The sequence below is a fragment of the Drosophila bipectinata genome, chromosome XL (assembly GCF_030179905.1).
Source record: "Drosophila bipectinata strain 14024-0381.07 chromosome XL, DbipHiC1v2, whole genome shotgun sequence".
NCBI lineage: Eukaryota > Metazoa > Arthropoda > Insecta > Diptera > Drosophilidae > Drosophila > Drosophila bipectinata.
In genome coordinates this window covers 22,764,676-22,781,907 of record NC_091734.1, presented here as the reverse complement: position 1 = coordinate 22,781,907, position 17,232 = coordinate 22,764,676, and the positions used below count along the sequence as shown (strand labels likewise).

At 37.8% G+C, this 17,232-nt stretch overlaps 1 protein-coding gene across 11 annotated transcripts in view; it reads left to right on the top strand.

Annotated features, from left to right (window-relative positions):
- mmd (disintegrin and metalloproteinase domain-containing protein mind-meld) overlaps positions 1-17,232 on the top strand; it is a 747,894-nt gene that overhangs the window by 703,837 nt on the left and 26,825 nt on the right. For 6 of the 11 annotated variants that reach the window (XM_070281095.1, XM_070281011.1, XM_070281047.1 and 3 more), the window contains one exon: positions 15,931-16,714. The exons of 4 other annotated variants lie outside the window; for them this stretch is intronic. In XM_070281095.1, the coding sequence (XP_070137196.1) occupies positions 15,931-16,714 (784 nt within the window). Of the gene's footprint in view, positions 1-15,930; positions 16,715-17,232 lie in introns of those variants that run through there. One more of the 11 variants, XR_011443136.1, reaches the window with a different exon arrangement.

The window sequence follows — 17,232 nt, the reverse complement described above, 5'->3', positions numbered from 1 at the left end:
GAAAATTTTTGAAAAATTCTTGTACGCGATTTCCTATGCAAATTAAATTTGATGTTAACCGATGAATTAAAGAAATATAATTTTTATTTGTATACCCTTGCAAAGGGTATTATAATTCCATATATGACCTCGAGACCATATATGAAAATTTTTGAAAAATTCTTATACGCGATTTCCTAGGAAAATTAAATTTGATGTTAACCGATGAATTAAAGAAATATAATTTTTATTTGTATACCCTTGCAGAGGGTATTATAATTTTGTTCAAAAGTGTGCAACGCAGTGAAGGAGACATCTCCGACCCTATAAAGTATATATGTTCTTGATCAGGATCACCTCCTGAGTTGATATGAGCATGTCCGTCTGTCTGTCTGTCCGTCTGTCTGTCTGTCCGTCTGTCTGTTTCTACGCGAACTAGTCTCTCAGTTTTAAAGCTATCGACTTGAAACTTTGCACACACCCTTCTTTCCGTTGCACGCAGTATAAGTCGGAACGATCGGGATCGGCCGACTATATCCTATAGCTGCCATATAACTGATTGATCAGAAATGGTATAACTTTGGTGTTTTTAGAGTTAGAGAGTTCAAATTTTACATAAGAGCTACTTTTAGCAAAATAACATAATAATGGCAAATGGCAAAATAATATGGCAATTTCATAAGGATCGGCCGAATTTATCCTATCAATCGGAAATTAAACAACTTTCGTGTTTTTGAAGATAGAAACTGGAACTTCGTACAGGTTCTTTTTTTGTTTAGTTGACCCAACCTACCAAATTTCATAACGATCGGCCGACTATATCTTATAGCTGCCATATAACTGAACGATCGGAATTGACCCAACTTTTGTGTTTTTGAAAATAGAAAGCTGGAACTTGGTACAGATTCTATTTTTGGTCAGTTGATCCAACCTACCAAATTTCAGATCGGCTAACTATATCCGATGTTTGCGATATATATCCGGTTTTAGCTGCAAGGGTATATAAACTTCGGCTCCGCCTGAAGTTAGCTTTCCTTTCTTGTTTTTTAATTATAATTATTTCAGATTCTTTTAATTATTTTGTTATTAAAAATTCGAATTTTTTTATAAAATTTAATTGATAACTATTACCTTTTTTATCGATTTTTTTTTTTAAATTATTGTTTTTATTGTTTTTTTATTGTAATTATTATTTTTTTTTAAATTTTTACCATACCATACAGTTTTTAAATTTTTTTTATTGATGCGTGTTCCTCCTGCAGATGATGTAAAAGGATCCGCCCTTGATGCTGCTTATGGTGTAGCTGGTTGTGTTTTCTGCCGCTGGTGTTCGTCTACCAGCCGGTGGTCCTGCCGCAGACGTTGATCCCGCCGTATAAAATGCCAAAGACTTTGGCTGTCGTTGTTCCCAAGAAACCGACTATTTGTTTTTGCTCGATATTTGGCCTCGAACTTGCCGTATATTATTTTATTATTTATGTATTTCTGGTGTTGTTCCGGAAAAACAATTTTTTTTTTAAATTGAAATCTTATTTTTGATTTCCCACAACTGTGATCAGGATCTTTCCCTACACAAGTTGTGTTTTTAACTCCCTGCGCCGTATCGCTTTGGAAATCCGATGGGTGAATTCCAGCCCAAAGATTTTTCAAAACCATTTCGATGTAAGGCCTCGGACAGTCCTGCGCAAAACAAAAAACGCACTTATTGCTTGATGGCAATCCTCAATCTCTGTGTCCCTTACCACTTGGGAAGAAACAACAGAGGACTAGGATTTTAAACTGGGCTCTTTTTTACCCAGATCGCAGCCCTATTTTTTTAACTACCTTGGGCTGAGAATTTTTATTTTTCTACAGCCACTTATAGGTGTCAGTTTAAAACCTGAGTCTCTTACCACAGGGGGGAAAACGTCAGGGTGCCTCGAAGGACCAAATGTTTCGAGGAGCCCCAAAATGACTCGTATTCCAATGAATTCCGTTTAGAAACTGCTGACCTGCTATGCGACCCTTTCTCAAGTGCGATAAGCACACCACTTGAGTACATATTTGTGTAGGCTGCAGGTTTTAGACCACGCTGTTTGTCTTGCATTTCATGGGTCCGATCCCTTAGAACTCTAACTTAATAATTGGTATATACAACAGTGTTCAATGCTTGAACATCACCTCAACTGGATTCCGCAACTATATGAAACTAACGACTCACATTTCAAAGATATTATTAGTGCAAAAAAAACTCCATAGTCCCATACTCCACACTTCAGGTACTACAAAAATTTAAAGTAAGTAAAAGGTTTGACCTTTTGGACAACTGTTTAAATGCTAGCGTTGTTTGAAATAAGTCAACAGATGTCCATGCAATTAAAAATTTATTGAAAATTTTTATTTACCGTACATGATAAAGCACAAATGTTTTAAATTTTTGGAAAGAAAGGAAGTCATGCGATCCTGAGCTTTATGCGCAAAGCCAAATATGTTTTGGTATACCGTCAACAGCAAGAATTAATAATTAATTTAAAAAAATATATAAATATACTTGTGCTAAAATTTTTATACCCTTGCAGAGGGTATTATAATTTTGTCCAAAAGTGTGCAATGCAGTGAAGGAGACATCTCCGACCCTATAAAGTATATATATTCTTGATCAGGATCACCTCCTGAGTTGATATGAGCATGTCCGTCTGTCCGTCTGTTTCTACGCGAACTAGTCTTTAAAGCTATCGTCATGAAACTTTGCACAAACCCTTCTTTCCTCTGCACGCAGTATATAAGTCTGAACGGCTCGGATCAGCCGACTATATCCTATAGCTGCTATATTACTGATTGATCGGAAATGGTATAACTTTGGTGTTTTTAGAGTTGGAGAGAACGAGCTATTCGTGTGACACGAGAGCTATTTTTGGCAAAACAATTTGACATGCTAAATTTCTTAAGGATCGGTGGAATATATCTTATAGCTGCCATATAACTGAACAATCGAAAATGACCCAACTTTCGTGTTTTTGAAGATAGAAAGCTGAAACTTAGTACAGATTCTATTTTTGGTCAGTTAACCAAACCAAATTTCATAAGCATCGGCCGAGTATATCCTATAGCTACCATATAACTGAACGATCGGAAATGGTATTTGGTTGAAATATCAACTTTCGTATTTTTGAAGATAGAAGCTTGGAACTTTTTTTTAGATTGTTTATTGTAATTAATTGGTTTTATTATGATGTAATCATAAGGATCGGCCAACTATATCCGATGTTTGCGATATATATCCGGTTTTGGCTGCAAGGGTATATCACCTTCAGCTCCGCCTGAAGTTAGCTTTCCTTTCTTGTTTTAATATGAAAAGGTAATATTACTGCTTTTTCGTCTTTAAGAATTATGTAGTCGGTTCACTGAAATCGTTTAAATCGCCACACTTGCGAAGACATTTTTTTCTTTCGACTTAACTCTACTCATTTGGATAATGCAATACAAAACTTAAGTTTTTTTTAAGACGACGAATAGTTATGAATCTTGCGATTGAATAAACTTTCATTGTTTATGTTTTTTACTTTAATTCACCTGATGATGGGAAACGAAAAAAAATTTACGAGGGAGCTGTAGCACATGAGGAACTTCATTTTCTCTGCTTCTATTTCTACGGCTACAGAGAGCACAGTATTTGATTTTTACCTATGGCTACTGCTAAAGTTTTTTTTCTAAAAAAAAACTCGGAGCAGAGCACAGCAAATATTTTTCCTGCTATACTGCTATAGCTCTGGTCCGGCTGTCAAAGTGAGAGTAATAAGCAAAGCCATATATTTATAAATCTGACTGCTGCCGAAAAGTAAATTCAAACACTGGCTGTCAGTGTAGATGTTCTAAAAAATGTTTTTCTAGATGTTCTAGATCAGTGGTGGGCAAAACTAACACATGTTTAAAATTTGAGTGTGTGCCTAGCAGAGAAAAACAATGAGAGCAAAGAGTTCACTGAGCGAAAAAAAACGTTTTTTTTTATTTAATTTTTCGTTAATTCAAAAGTTTAAATGGGCACTAAAATTGAGTATTTTATTTTAAAAACAGCTTTTCTAGCAACATTTCTTAAACAAACGAAAAACTACGCTTCCCTATTTATATTCTCCATGAAGAAAACTTTTTCCAACCCAATTTCTGAGAAAATTTTTCTAAGTGGAAAAATTTTGATTTTTAGTTTGGGCTGTCAAATGAATCAAAATGAGAGCAAATGAGAGAGCTTCTAAAAAAAATTTGAGAGTGCTCACACTGTCAGTGTGCCGGCAGCGCTGAGGCAGAATTTCCTACCCTATACTCGCGTGCTATGTAAAATGAGAGTTTGCCCACCACTGTTCTAGATCCAAAAAAAGTTTACTTTACTTAGCGTAATAATTAATTAATTAATTAAAACTAATTATCCTGTATACATATATTTGAAAGAAAAATGTAATCATAAGGTAAAATTAAAAAAGATCTAAAAATAAAAATAATAAACATAAAATGCTACATAAAAATAAAAAACAGCAGAATTTTTATGACGCTACAACGCATGGACTTGAAGTCTTTTCTCAATTTTTTTGTGATACTTTAGTCCTCAATTCCTTAGCCATTTTAATTCGACATATGCACAGCACGACCTTTGTTAAATGAGATTATTTTTTCTCTCACTAGTTCTCAACTATAAAAAAATAAAACATAATAATAGTGGCCGCTAAATAGATAAAAATGTCGAAAGCGAAAACGAAAAACAATGTGTCCTCTTCAACGTTATAAATCGAATTCTATTTCTGTAGTCTTAAGCCTAACTTATCTATTGCGGCGAATTCGCATAAGAGCGAATATGTGCTTTCGCTCCCGCTCCGCCCTAAGCTATCTTAGACTAGATTTAAACACTACCAATTAAAATTAAAAACAACCTCAAATTGATTTGAAATTCAATCAAATCCGTTTACACCGGCCCCGTTGAAGGCCTCCATCCGGCTTCAACCCACTGGCAGCCGCGCCAGCTTATGGACTGCTCTCCTATACTCCGCTCCAGAGCTAATCCTGACGACGGCGACCCTGACCCTTTCATTCGCGCCGGCGTGCGTTGCTCCTACTCTTCCTGTGAGCCACTGTTGTGACGGTTGGTGATCCTCTGCCATCAGGACCAGCTCGCCCGTCCGGATGTCGTCCTCCTGGTTTTCCGCGCCTGTAGGCCCAAGATGTACTCCCGGGACAATCGCTGCCAAAACGTTTGCTTGATTGACGAGACCCTGCTGGTCCGGGGTCCGCGGTGCTGGTGGGGCGATAAGCGGCCCGCCTGTCAACAGGTGCCCGGGAGTAAGCGCCTCGCCGTCGGTTGGGTCCTGACTCAGAGCCCCCAGCGGTCGTGAGTTCAGAGTTCAGGACGGCCTCGACTCCAACGAGACCGCTCCTTACCGCTCGTAGGAGTAGGTGTTTTGCAGACTTCACACCTGCCCCTTTTTTTTTTTTTTTTTTTTAACGTTGCTTTTATTTCTTGAATCTTCTATTTGCGAGACTAACAAGAGGTGTATCAAATCTTATATTTTTAACTTAACTAACAGTCATATTGACTGATACGGAGTTAGACGGCCCTAAAAATCGATTGCTGGGTTGGGAGGTCGTTGCGTCTGAGGCGGGATACGGGTTAATTGCAAAAGCCGATGAATTCCAGGAGAGGGATTCTGGATGGGCTATTAAGCATTTTACATTTTATGAAATACAAATATTAAAGCTAGAGCACCTTCCTGGATCAGGATATGTTGAGCACCTAAGAGCATAAGAAAAAGAAATGCTCTCATAAATGTTAAAAATAATGACATTTATTGTTTTTTTTTTTTTTTTTTTTTATTTTAACGTTGCTTTTATTTCTTGAATCTTCTCTTTGCGAGACTAACAAGAGGTGTATCAAATCTTATATTTTTAACTTAACTAACAGTCATATTGACTGATACGGAGTTAGACGGCCCTAAAAATCGATTGCTGGGTTGGGAGGTCGTTGCGTCTAAGGCGGGATACGCTAGAAACCCGAGTCAATCCCCGAGCGAGAAAATTTGGGTGCGAAGACAGTTTTTCTTTGTATGACTCTTTTTGCTTCTGGATTTCGTCTTTCACTGCGAGGATGCCCAGATCCCGGTGGATGTTTTCGTTGCGAACATACCAAGGTGCCCCTGTGATAGTTCTCAGGATTTTTGATTGTGCGCGCTGTATGATGTCTATGTTGCTGCTGCTCGCGTTCCCCCACAGCTGGGAGCCATACGTCCAGATTGGCTTTAGGACTGAATTGTACAGTAGTAACTTGTAGTCCAGGCACAGTGGCGATCGTGAGTTTATGATCCAGTGGAGGCTGCTGGCTTTCAGTTTTAGATGCATCTTTTTGCATTCGATGTCCTTACGCCAGGTAAGTCGTCTATCAAGGTGAACGCCAAGGTACGTTACGTCGTTAGCTTGAGGGATCTGCATACCGTTTAGTAAAAGCGGAGGGCATGTTTGTCTATTAAGAGTAAACGTTATATGTTTACACTTTTGTTCGTTTATTTTAATGCGCCAGTCGGACAGCCACCTTTCCACTATTGTGAGATGATTAGCCAGTTGGGTTGTTGCCTGCGTTGGGCATCTGGAGCGACTAAGGATAGCGGTATCATCGGCGAACGTTGACGTTGTTAGTTGTGCGCTCGTAGGAATATCCGCAGTATACAAAACATATAGACACGGCCCGAGTGCGCTTCCTTGCGGAACTCCAGCTTCGATGGTGTAGTCGCCCGAAGTAGCTGCGTTGCATCTCACTGAGAATACTCTATTGTAAAGGTATGATTCCAGAAGCTTGTGGGTGTATGTTGGCAAATACGTTTTAATTTTGTGCATAAGTCCAATGAGCCAAACTTGGTCGAAAGATTGAGATACGTCGAGGAAAATAGCGCTGCAGTATTCTCGCTGTTCGAAGGCTGAGCGTATTTTGGATGTTAATCTGTTCACTTGTTCGATGGTTCCGTGGTTTCTTCGGAAGCCAAATTGGTGTGCCGGGATAATATTGCAAGCTTTCAGATATGGTATTATGCGAGTTAACAAGCATTTTTCAAACAATTTAGACAAAAAAGATAGAAGGCTTATGGTCTGTATGATGACGGAATTGTGTGGTCTTTTCCAGGCTTGGTATCATAATGATGATGGATTTCTTGGGAAAAAGCCAAGATTAATGATCCCATTAAATAGTTTGCAGATGACCTCTATAACGCATTTTGGAAGTTCGATCAGCATCTTTGGCGTCAGTAGGTCACCACCTTTTTTGGTTTTAGCCCTCTTATGACTTTTTCGATTTCGTTCGGCCGGAATGAAGGTGCGGCTGGCTGAGGGGAGGACCTGGCTGAATTTCTGGCAGGAGGAATGAATTTGAGGCTGGGTTTGGCTGGAAGACACTTTGGAGATGTGTGGCGAATGTTTCAGCTTGGTCTTTGTCGCTGCGAGCCCAGCATCCCGAAGAGTTTCTTATCGGGGTGGTCGTTTCAATTGGGGCGCTAAGATTTGGGTGGGCCCTTCACAGGGGGTACTTTGTGCTTGTTGGCGAGACCTGCCTCTCATAGCCTATGTGCGGAGCCCGCGGCGATATAAACGCAAATACGCATCCTTTTTTTGATGCGTATTGCGTGACCACGTTGACCTCGTCCACAATTCTCTGACGAAGCTCTGCGAAGTGGCGACTCGCTACGACGAAGTTCGTCACGTTGTCGCAGTGCACGATCTGCGGACATCTGCGGATCTGCGCCCAACGAACCTTTGAAAAGCCAACAAAAAGGAATCAGTGGAAAGGTCGGAAACTACTTCTAAATAAACTTAAGCAGCGTATCCATTACCGTACTGTCTGACTCCAGATATGCGATATTCTATTTCATCTTGATACTCGTGCTCTTGGGCCACTATTTCGACGATTTTTTTAAGGGGAGGGTAAGGTATTAAATTTTTTTTTTTTTAATTTTTTTTTATTTATTAAATTGAATGCATAATATTTTAAGAATATTGTGTCAAAATTCAATTGTGTCAAGTCAATTAAAGCAAAATTGACGAAGTTATTAGTTATTGACGAAGTTGCTCATAAACGTTTTACACTTGATTTTTTTGTGTTTAAAACTTTAAAGCGTTTTTCCCACAACTCACGTTTTCAAAGTCGGTGCCCCTCATAACTTCAAAACTACTGCACCGATCCTTTTGAAATTTTAAACACTATTTCTGTACATACCATTTATTACATTATTATTTATTTATTTATTTATTTATTTTATTATTTATTTATTTATTTATTTATTTATTATTTATTATTTATTATTTATTATTTATTATTTATTATTTATTATTTATTATTTATTATTTATTATTTATTATTTATTATTTATTATTTATTATTTATTATTTATTATTTATTATTTATTATTTATTATTTATTATTTATTATTTATTATTTATTATTTATTTATTTATTATTTATTTATTTATTTATTTATTATTTATTATTTATAATTTATTATTTATTATTTATTATTTATTATTTATTATTTATTATTTATTATTTATTATTTATTATTTATTATTTATTATTGTACATTTATTCATTTCTGTACATTTCTGGTATTTTACGAGGACGCTGTCGAGTTTTTTTTGTTCATAATTTTGATTTTGCAATGACAAATTAACCGATTTTTTTCCAAAAAATTGAGTTTTTCACTTCAAAGTCTTCGAAAAAATTAAAAAATTGCATTTTTCAAAAAACCTTTACAGCGTTACCTGGGGTGAACTATTATCTAACGAATGAATTTTCATTTTTTGATTACAAATGATCCAGCACCGAGTTATGAGGATCCAGCACCGCAATTCAACTTTTTTTGGCGACACGTCCGGACAGTTGCTACCATTGCCATATTTTTAAATATTTTTTTGTAAAAATTTGATAAAACATTCTTCTAATGTCATACTTTAATATACCGTTGGTTGAATAAATAAATTTTAACTGTGTCGTCAGGAAAAAAATCACAAAAACATGGCTTTTTTCGCATGATTTGACCTTACCCTCCCCTTAAAGGCTTCATTATATTCAACAGGTGATAGAACAATATCAGAATTCACTACTAATTTCTTCGATTTCTTTATAAAGCGGAACATATAAACAAACACTCGCAGCAGTTTTAGGTGAGAGGAATATCCTTCTATCACTTCCATTCAATGTGAGGTAGATACGATTGCGGTGAATCCGACCGCATCCTATTTTTTCCATCTGTAGAAGTTCTGGTGACAGATTACGGTTTACGTGGGCTCGTTGGCCACTTATCTTCCGGTCCGGTTCCGGTAAAAATGATGGGCCTGTAAACCAATTCGATTCTACAGTCTCCTTAACGTCTTCACCTCTGGACACTATACCTGCCGGGTTCTGTTTAGTTGGAACATGCTCCTACGTGCTATCATCTGACCACTCTTGAATTTTAGTTACTCCATTCGATACGAACGTTGACAACGACGATGGATGGGTCCGAACCCAATGAAGAGTTACTTCTGAATCCGATCAAAATACACTTCGTACGATCGGAACTCTTATTAGAGGCTTTATCTTGCGATGGCAATCTTCGATGTCGCCGAAAGAATGTTTCGCTTGGTCGCCCTTTGACTCATGACTTAAGCATCAATTTCAAATTGAAATATATATTCTTTAGAAACCCAAGCAATTCCTTATGCTTCAGTCAGTTCTGCGTCCGAAAGTGTTATTGGCTTAACCGTGATGTCGAATGCGGTAACTTCAGGCGAGTTTGAAAACCACTTGCCCAATTCAAACCCAGCGTCTTGAAGAACCTGAGTTACTTCAGACTTAATTGTCTTTAGCTCCTCAATGAAACTAGTACCCGTTAACATGTCGTCGATGTAAAAGTCGGACCCAATAACTTCGGCAGCTCGAAGGAATGTATTTTTCACAGATTCACTCACCTCTTCAAACACCTTATGGCCATAAATGGGGCTGGCGCAGTGCCATATGTAACGGTGTTGCGCTTGCACAGTTTCAAGGAATCTGATGGGTCTTTGCTTCACACTATTAACTGGTATCGCCTATCGGCTTCATTTACCATTACTTGGCGATACATCTTTTTTATGTCGGCTATCAGATCGAATCTGTTCAGCCGGAACCGATGAAGAGTTGAATACAACTCTTCCTGGGTTGTAGGACCAACCATCAATAGATTGTTAAGGCGCTTTTGTGTTGATGGCTTAAATGACGTATCAAACATAACTCGTAATTTGGTCGATGTGCTTTGAGGCCGTAAAACACACTGATGGGGTATGACGTAGTGTAGAGTAGCAAGAACATCATTGCTTGTCATCATTGCCTAAGAATTCGTATTCTTCCATAAATTCAATATACATTTTCTTTAAATTCGGATCTCGAGATAATCTTCTCTCGAGCGACAATAAACGGCGTTTGGCTATCTCGAACGAGTTTCCCAAAAAACTTGGATCCGATTTAAACGGAAGCCTGACTCCAAATCGACCTGAAGGCAGTACAACTATATTTTTCTGATAATTTTCCTCACATAAATCTTTTTCAGGTAACAAAAGCTTTTTGGAAGTTGGTACTTCTTCCAACGACCAGCATTTTTTTAAATTGCCATCTATCGACTCGAGTAATTCTTCTTGGCAATTCAAGCTAGAGACAGGCTGTTGAGGAGTTGAGGTATTTGCCTTATATTTTCCCGATACTATCCATCCAAGTAGTTTTTTTTTGGAGGATGGAATGATTTGGACGTTGTTTTATTTGGCCAACGGACAACAGTACGAAAAATGACTCAGCTCCAATTAACAAGTCTATCCGCTGAGGTTTATAAAAATATGGTCCCAATCTTTCACGTTCACTTACTGGTCAGGGTGATAACCCGAGATAGTTCTCAAAATCCAAAAGTCGAGTTTCCACTACCAATAATTGTTGACTTTACCACAGTGTGTATCTTTTTCTTAACGTGGGATTTAGATTGACCGATTCCAAGCAAGTAAATACACGATTCCTCCCTGTATTCTGTGTTCTGAAAGCGTTGAGCAAGATCTTCAGTAATGAAGTTCATTTGTGACCCGGAGTCAAGTAATGCTCGGGCCAATATGTGCTCGCCATTTTTAGTTCTAACGCTTACGGTCGACGTCGCTAACAAAACCTTTTCTAGGGATGACGTATGCAAAGCATGTAACGTAGAAGGGCCATCAAGATGAAGCGCATGGAGGATGATGTTCATTTGGTGGTGGTAACGCCAAGTTATTTTCGGTCACAGTAAATCGGTGCAGAAGTTTGTGGTATGATCTTTCACAAATTTGACACCTAGTCGATTTACACTTTGCAACCGTGTGACCTTTTCGAAGACAATTTAAACATACTGAGGCTGACTTGACAAACTCAAACCGTTGCATTACAGCAAGGCGAGCGAACGGACTACACTGGGCAAGACTATGGTCTTGTGCGTTGCAATAACTGCAAGCTTGTTTGTTAGAAGCGGAGCAAGCCAACGAACTTCTATTGTGCTGCTTCCCGAACACAATTTTCTCCTGTTTTGGCTTGCCAGTCTGTTCAGCGGACAGGTGCTGGTACCTACGTTTTAATTTTTTTTCGAAATCGGACCACAGCGGCAATTCCTCATAATCCAGTGACTCTTCCCATTTTTATTGCTCCGGAACGCTATGGCTTGTTTTGGGAAAAGCGTTATAACTTCAACAATTTTCACAATTTCGAAATGAAATTGGTCTCGTTTTATTCAGAATTAACGAGACAATATTGATATGTATCAAAATGTCAATTTCTTTAGTAAAATTTGTATCCTTTCTGTTTAAATAAATTAAAGATGTATTTTTTTTTCAAAAGCTACAATATTTAACTATTGAAAAACGTAAAAAAATTGAAAATCGGCATAAAATTACGCGTTTAGGAATTTTTAAGAGCAAAACACTTTCGAAAAACCGTTATTTCGAAATAAATCAAGATTTGAGGGTGTATGAAAAATTTCAAACATGGTTTTATACTATACTCGACCTAATGAACAATTCCTACTAGGTCTCTTCAAAAATTCCAAATCACTGTCGCACTGTGTGATCATTGAGCTTACAATTTTAGTGTCATCTCCTACAGGCCCGGCAGGACACGTTCGGCCCGAGTGGGTAGTCTTCCTCCGAGTGGAGGAAAAAAAAAAGAAAAATTTTCATCATTTTTATAGTTTATATTACTAAGTCTATTTAAAACATGTATTTTTGTTGAGATCTTTCTACATATACGTAAACAAAATCGTGTCATTTTTGTAGCTTTGGCGGAGATCGTACTATCGACTTCGTTGTCGACCGATCGATCATCGAGGAATTTCAGCACTTCAGGATAATTCGCCTTGATTATCTTGAGAGGCCGTATTCTTATCGCTCATCTGGAAAATAATAATGAGAAGGTTTCAAAATAGGTTTGAAGGTTTTTTTACAATATGTGACGAAATTTTCGATCGTAGTTTTTACCTTGTCGGGTTGAAGACTGCGACAAAAGAAACATTTTCGTTGTTCTTTTCCATCGCTTCAGTCTGCAACTCCTTGAATTGTGCAACGCATTTTGGTGAATCTCGAATAAAGTTTATCTAATCCTTGATTGACCCTATGAATTTTCTGGCTGGTTGTACCTTTTCAATTGAATCTTGTACAACAAGATTCAGGTTATGGGCATTGCAGTGCACAAACAAAGCTCGAGGTTCCTTCTCACGTATACGCGCCTGCAATCCAGAAAATTTTCCAGAAACATTGGATGCCCCGTCGTAGCACTGGCCTCTTAGTTTTGAAAGAAGCCACGAGTTCACGAAAATGTTGTCAACAAGATCGAAAAAAGTTTCTGCTTGAGTGTTTGGCGTTGAAAAGAATCCAATAAAATTATTATTTGCAACTAAATCATCGGAAACGGAGGCATCTTTATCTATTCGTGAGGCATCTGGGGTTTCACCTATTAGAATCGAAAAATGCTCCGCTCTTCTTATATCGTCCATGATTTTTGACAAAATTGAAGTCGCCATCAGATCGAGTATTTCATTTTGACTTTAATGATCAAGCCATCTGTATCCATCTCTCTGCAACCAGGAATTCAGTTCAGGAACGTCTTCCGAGTGAGCCTTCAAGAACGCTATGAAATTGGAATTTTCGTCATTCTTGTCTCCTCTTAAAGGCAAACCCTGTTTTTTTTTTAAAGTGCTGAAGTAACGCCGTTCTATTCTTCATCATCTTCTTCATTGCCAGTGCTTCGGTGCAATTGATGTGTAGAACACTTGACGAATGTTTCTTCATCCGATATGACCCATGCTTCCAGTTTGAAAATCCATCATAGACCCAGGCTTGTTTTGATTCCACAGCCTGCGAGTCGAAATTAGCGATCAATTGCCGTTCACAAGCTTCAGTACAGACGTAGCAAATTGCGAGAGAGTTTTTGTTGAGTTCAAGCCACGGATAGGTTTTTTTCCACAAATGTTGAAATAATCATTTGAAAATATATCTTTATTATTTAAGTTATATATTCATTATACATTTTATGATACATTTCACGTTGTATCATAAAGTAAGTAAGTTTATGTTGTATTATATATAACATATAAGGCACGTTTGTTTACGTATAGAGCTCCATTTTGGAACTTTGATGAAATATAAATACATCACACAGAAACTAGCAAATCATTTGGATTTTTGTCGTATTCTTACATTGTTTAGAAGAATCGTTCGACGCTCGAGAAGACTCGGTTTTCGAGGATTTTTCTCGATCGGTTGCTGGTCGCAATCCGCAATCCTCCTTCTTCCTTTTCAGCCGCACGACGAATCTATCCAACTGTCGTCTCTCAAGTCTCTTTGCAAAGTACGCACGTTCTTTTTCTTTCAATCTGTTAAAGCACATACGAGCGAGAATGAAACGAATATAAGCATATGGTGATATACAGCCGTCGTTGGCATGAATGTGTGTTATATGTGCACGTACACCATGCGCATGCTCCGAGCGCGTATGTTTCCCGCGTGAAATTCAAAATGTGTAAATCGACCAAGTTGACGATATATGGTAGTTGATTATTTCGAGTGGGTAATTTTACCACTCGGGATTTCTCGAGTGGGTCTAGCCACCCACTCAACCCACTACTGCTGCCGGGCCTGATCTCCTATGGATAATAGTGACCCATAGAACGATGACACTGTGTCGATGAGACATATCAACAACAACGCAGACGGCTGGGAAACTTTCGGAAGGCTGAATAATTTGTTCGCAATGATGAGACATTCGTTATCGTAAACTCTTTTCAGACTAGCAATAGCTTTGTCATAATTACTCTCGGTGACTTGGAATGCCTTGATAGTTCCTAAGGCTTCACCAGAGAGGCACGAAATTAAATGGTTAAATTTGTCGATAACAGGAATATTCACATCCTTGTCTACTAATGTCTCAAAGAGACTTATAAAATTTTTAAACTCTGAATAGTTTTCACTGAATTTTTGCAATGCCAAACTGGAAAGTCGAGCTCGAGTTGGGGCTGCAGAAATTGCAGTATCTGGATGGGACTTTTCAGCTATAGTGAAGGCATTTAATGAAGGGGGCGACAGTGATGTGGGTATATGTATGTATCACGATTTTTATTAATTTTACACACAGGCAGTTCGTTAATTATTTTAATCAAACTATTCAAATTGTTAGCTCTACTAATTTCAAGTACGTTTTCGTATCAAGAATTGAAAGGAGGGTGCAATATTCCAGCACAAGACGTAGGTTTAATTCGTATTTTCTCAACTTTCATTTTTTTGCACAAGTATCTATGGTTCTACCTTGGGCTCCTTTAATCCCGCTGCCACTTTCCTCGTGCAGTCAATGCAGGTACACGGCATGGAGCTCGCTGGTGAGCCTGGTGGCGATGATCCTTGGATTGGCGGCTTGCGACGGTTTCACGACGCGGTGAATTTTTTTAAAATTTAAGTCGCACTTTACGGAGCGTCTCGAGCAGCTCTTTGATTTTGTTTGAATGTTTGTATTTTTGGTATTTGTTGTGTGTAATAACACGGTGTCACTGTCACTTTATGTTTTTTAAATATTTAGCCCAAATGTCCAGCCGGGGTCGCCAACATGTTAAAAGAGATTAGTTTATCTCTCACTAGTTCACACTTCTCACTACTTCTCTCACTAGTTCACATAAAAAAATAAAACATAATAATAGTGGCTGCTAAATATATAAAAATGTCGAAAGCGAAAACGAAAAACGTTGTGTCCTCTTCAACGTTATAAATCGAATTCTATTTCTCTAGTCTTACGACTAACTTATCTATTGCGGCGAATTCGCATAAGAGCGAATATGAGCTTTTACTCCAGCTCCGCCCTAAGCCATCTTAGACTAGATTTAGAGACTTACAATTTAAATTAAAAACAACTTCAAATTTATTTCAAATCCAATCAAATCTATTAACAACCTTCTTAGGGTCTTATGTTCGAACTACAATTGTTTCACCTCTATAACATCTCTTTACCGTCCTTCAAATGTAAAATTTAGTATTTAAAATTTCTTTACAAAACTTACTTAGCTTAATAAATAAAAAATAGCTTAATAAATACTAATAAATCGTTTCTTGAGCGCCACTCGGTCGTATGGGCCTCTAAGCTTTTTGATGAATGCAGGAATGCTAGCTGATGTACTAATTAATCAACAAGCCATTTCCTATTCTGAACGACCGCGAAAAAAACTATCCGATTTGTATCTTATAATTTATATAGTTACTTAACTGCCAGGATATACAATCCACCACCACCAAAAACACCAAAATACCAAGTACCAAGGTGAAAAAGATAAGTACAAGGTATCATATAGTCGGGAAACTCGACTGTAGCCGTCCTCTCTTGTTCTATTTGTTTTATATCTAAAAATGATTCCCTTTCTTCTATTGCATAAAACAAAAATTTGTCCACAACAGAAAAGGGAATATTAAAAAAGCATGGATATGGTCTGGTTCATGGGGAGCAACTTAAAGACAAATGGGGTGAAGACAGCCAGTCTGACAACCTCGAACTGATAGCTCAAGATGGACCATTGGCATCGTCCAGTGGCGGCGCCGCAGCCTCTGAAGTAGAGCGAACTTTAAAATCACTTAACGGATACCATGAAGATATTTTGGAGGCTCTACGTAATGCTGCGACACACCGTGGTACTGGAACTGGCAACACACCAGTTGGTAGTGGTAGTCTTAGTGAGGAAATGTTACGGAAAACATTACAGGAGTGTAACTCTTCCCAGCTGGGATACTCTGCTGAGTCACATAAACGAACTAATGGATCAAAGTCCAACTCGCGTGAAAATGTTTGCGACAAAGCTGCCGTGCACGCGATATTACTGGATTCCACTGGAACTGGTCTCGGAAACATGGGCCTGGGAGCAAGCATTGGGACAGTTGGCGGTTCGTCCTCTATGCCAGGCGGTGTCTCACATGGTACTGCATTGCTGCATCACCACCGATCGCAGCATCAGTTGCACCAACCTTCAAGTGTGGCACTGCAAACGCAACAACTGGATGAAGACGAAACACCAGCAACTGGACCTTTACGCATACGTAATCTAGAGGACTTAATAAGACAACTTGAACACCACTCATCCCGACACATGAGTCCGAACGGATCAGAAGATATTCGAATGTCAGAAACTGATGCTGATCGTCACTATAGATTAGATAGCTCCGCTGCTTGTAGTGAGTCATCGCAAGGGTTAGTGGCATTTTAAAATATAAAAATTATTAATTTGTATAGCTCATTTATAAAAATAAAACAAATTATTTTTGCTTGATTTTAATTAGTATCAAAAGTGGTTCTTTATTGTGAAACCTAATCATTTTTGTAGTGCTTTATACACAACTAAACTTTATAAAAAATTTCAATGTGTTTCACTTGTTAGTTTAATTTTCTTTATTTTTTTTAAGTAAAAACAAGCTTATTTATTTTTGTTCCAATTATATTTAAGCCAGTTATAAACGTACATATTTCTGGCAGAATGCAGGCCATGCCTAAGGTTAGTGCCCAATGTTCGATTTCGATTTTTTCACATTTTTTCGTACTAGACCCGAGTCAACAACGATTCATATTCCGGGTAATGTTCCATAATATTTTTTTCTAATTCCATTTCACATAATTTTTAAATTTAATCCTATAACGGACCGTTAATATTGATTAATCTTTAATCATTATTCTCTGAGCGACAACTCATATATATTCACTATTTTTTATTT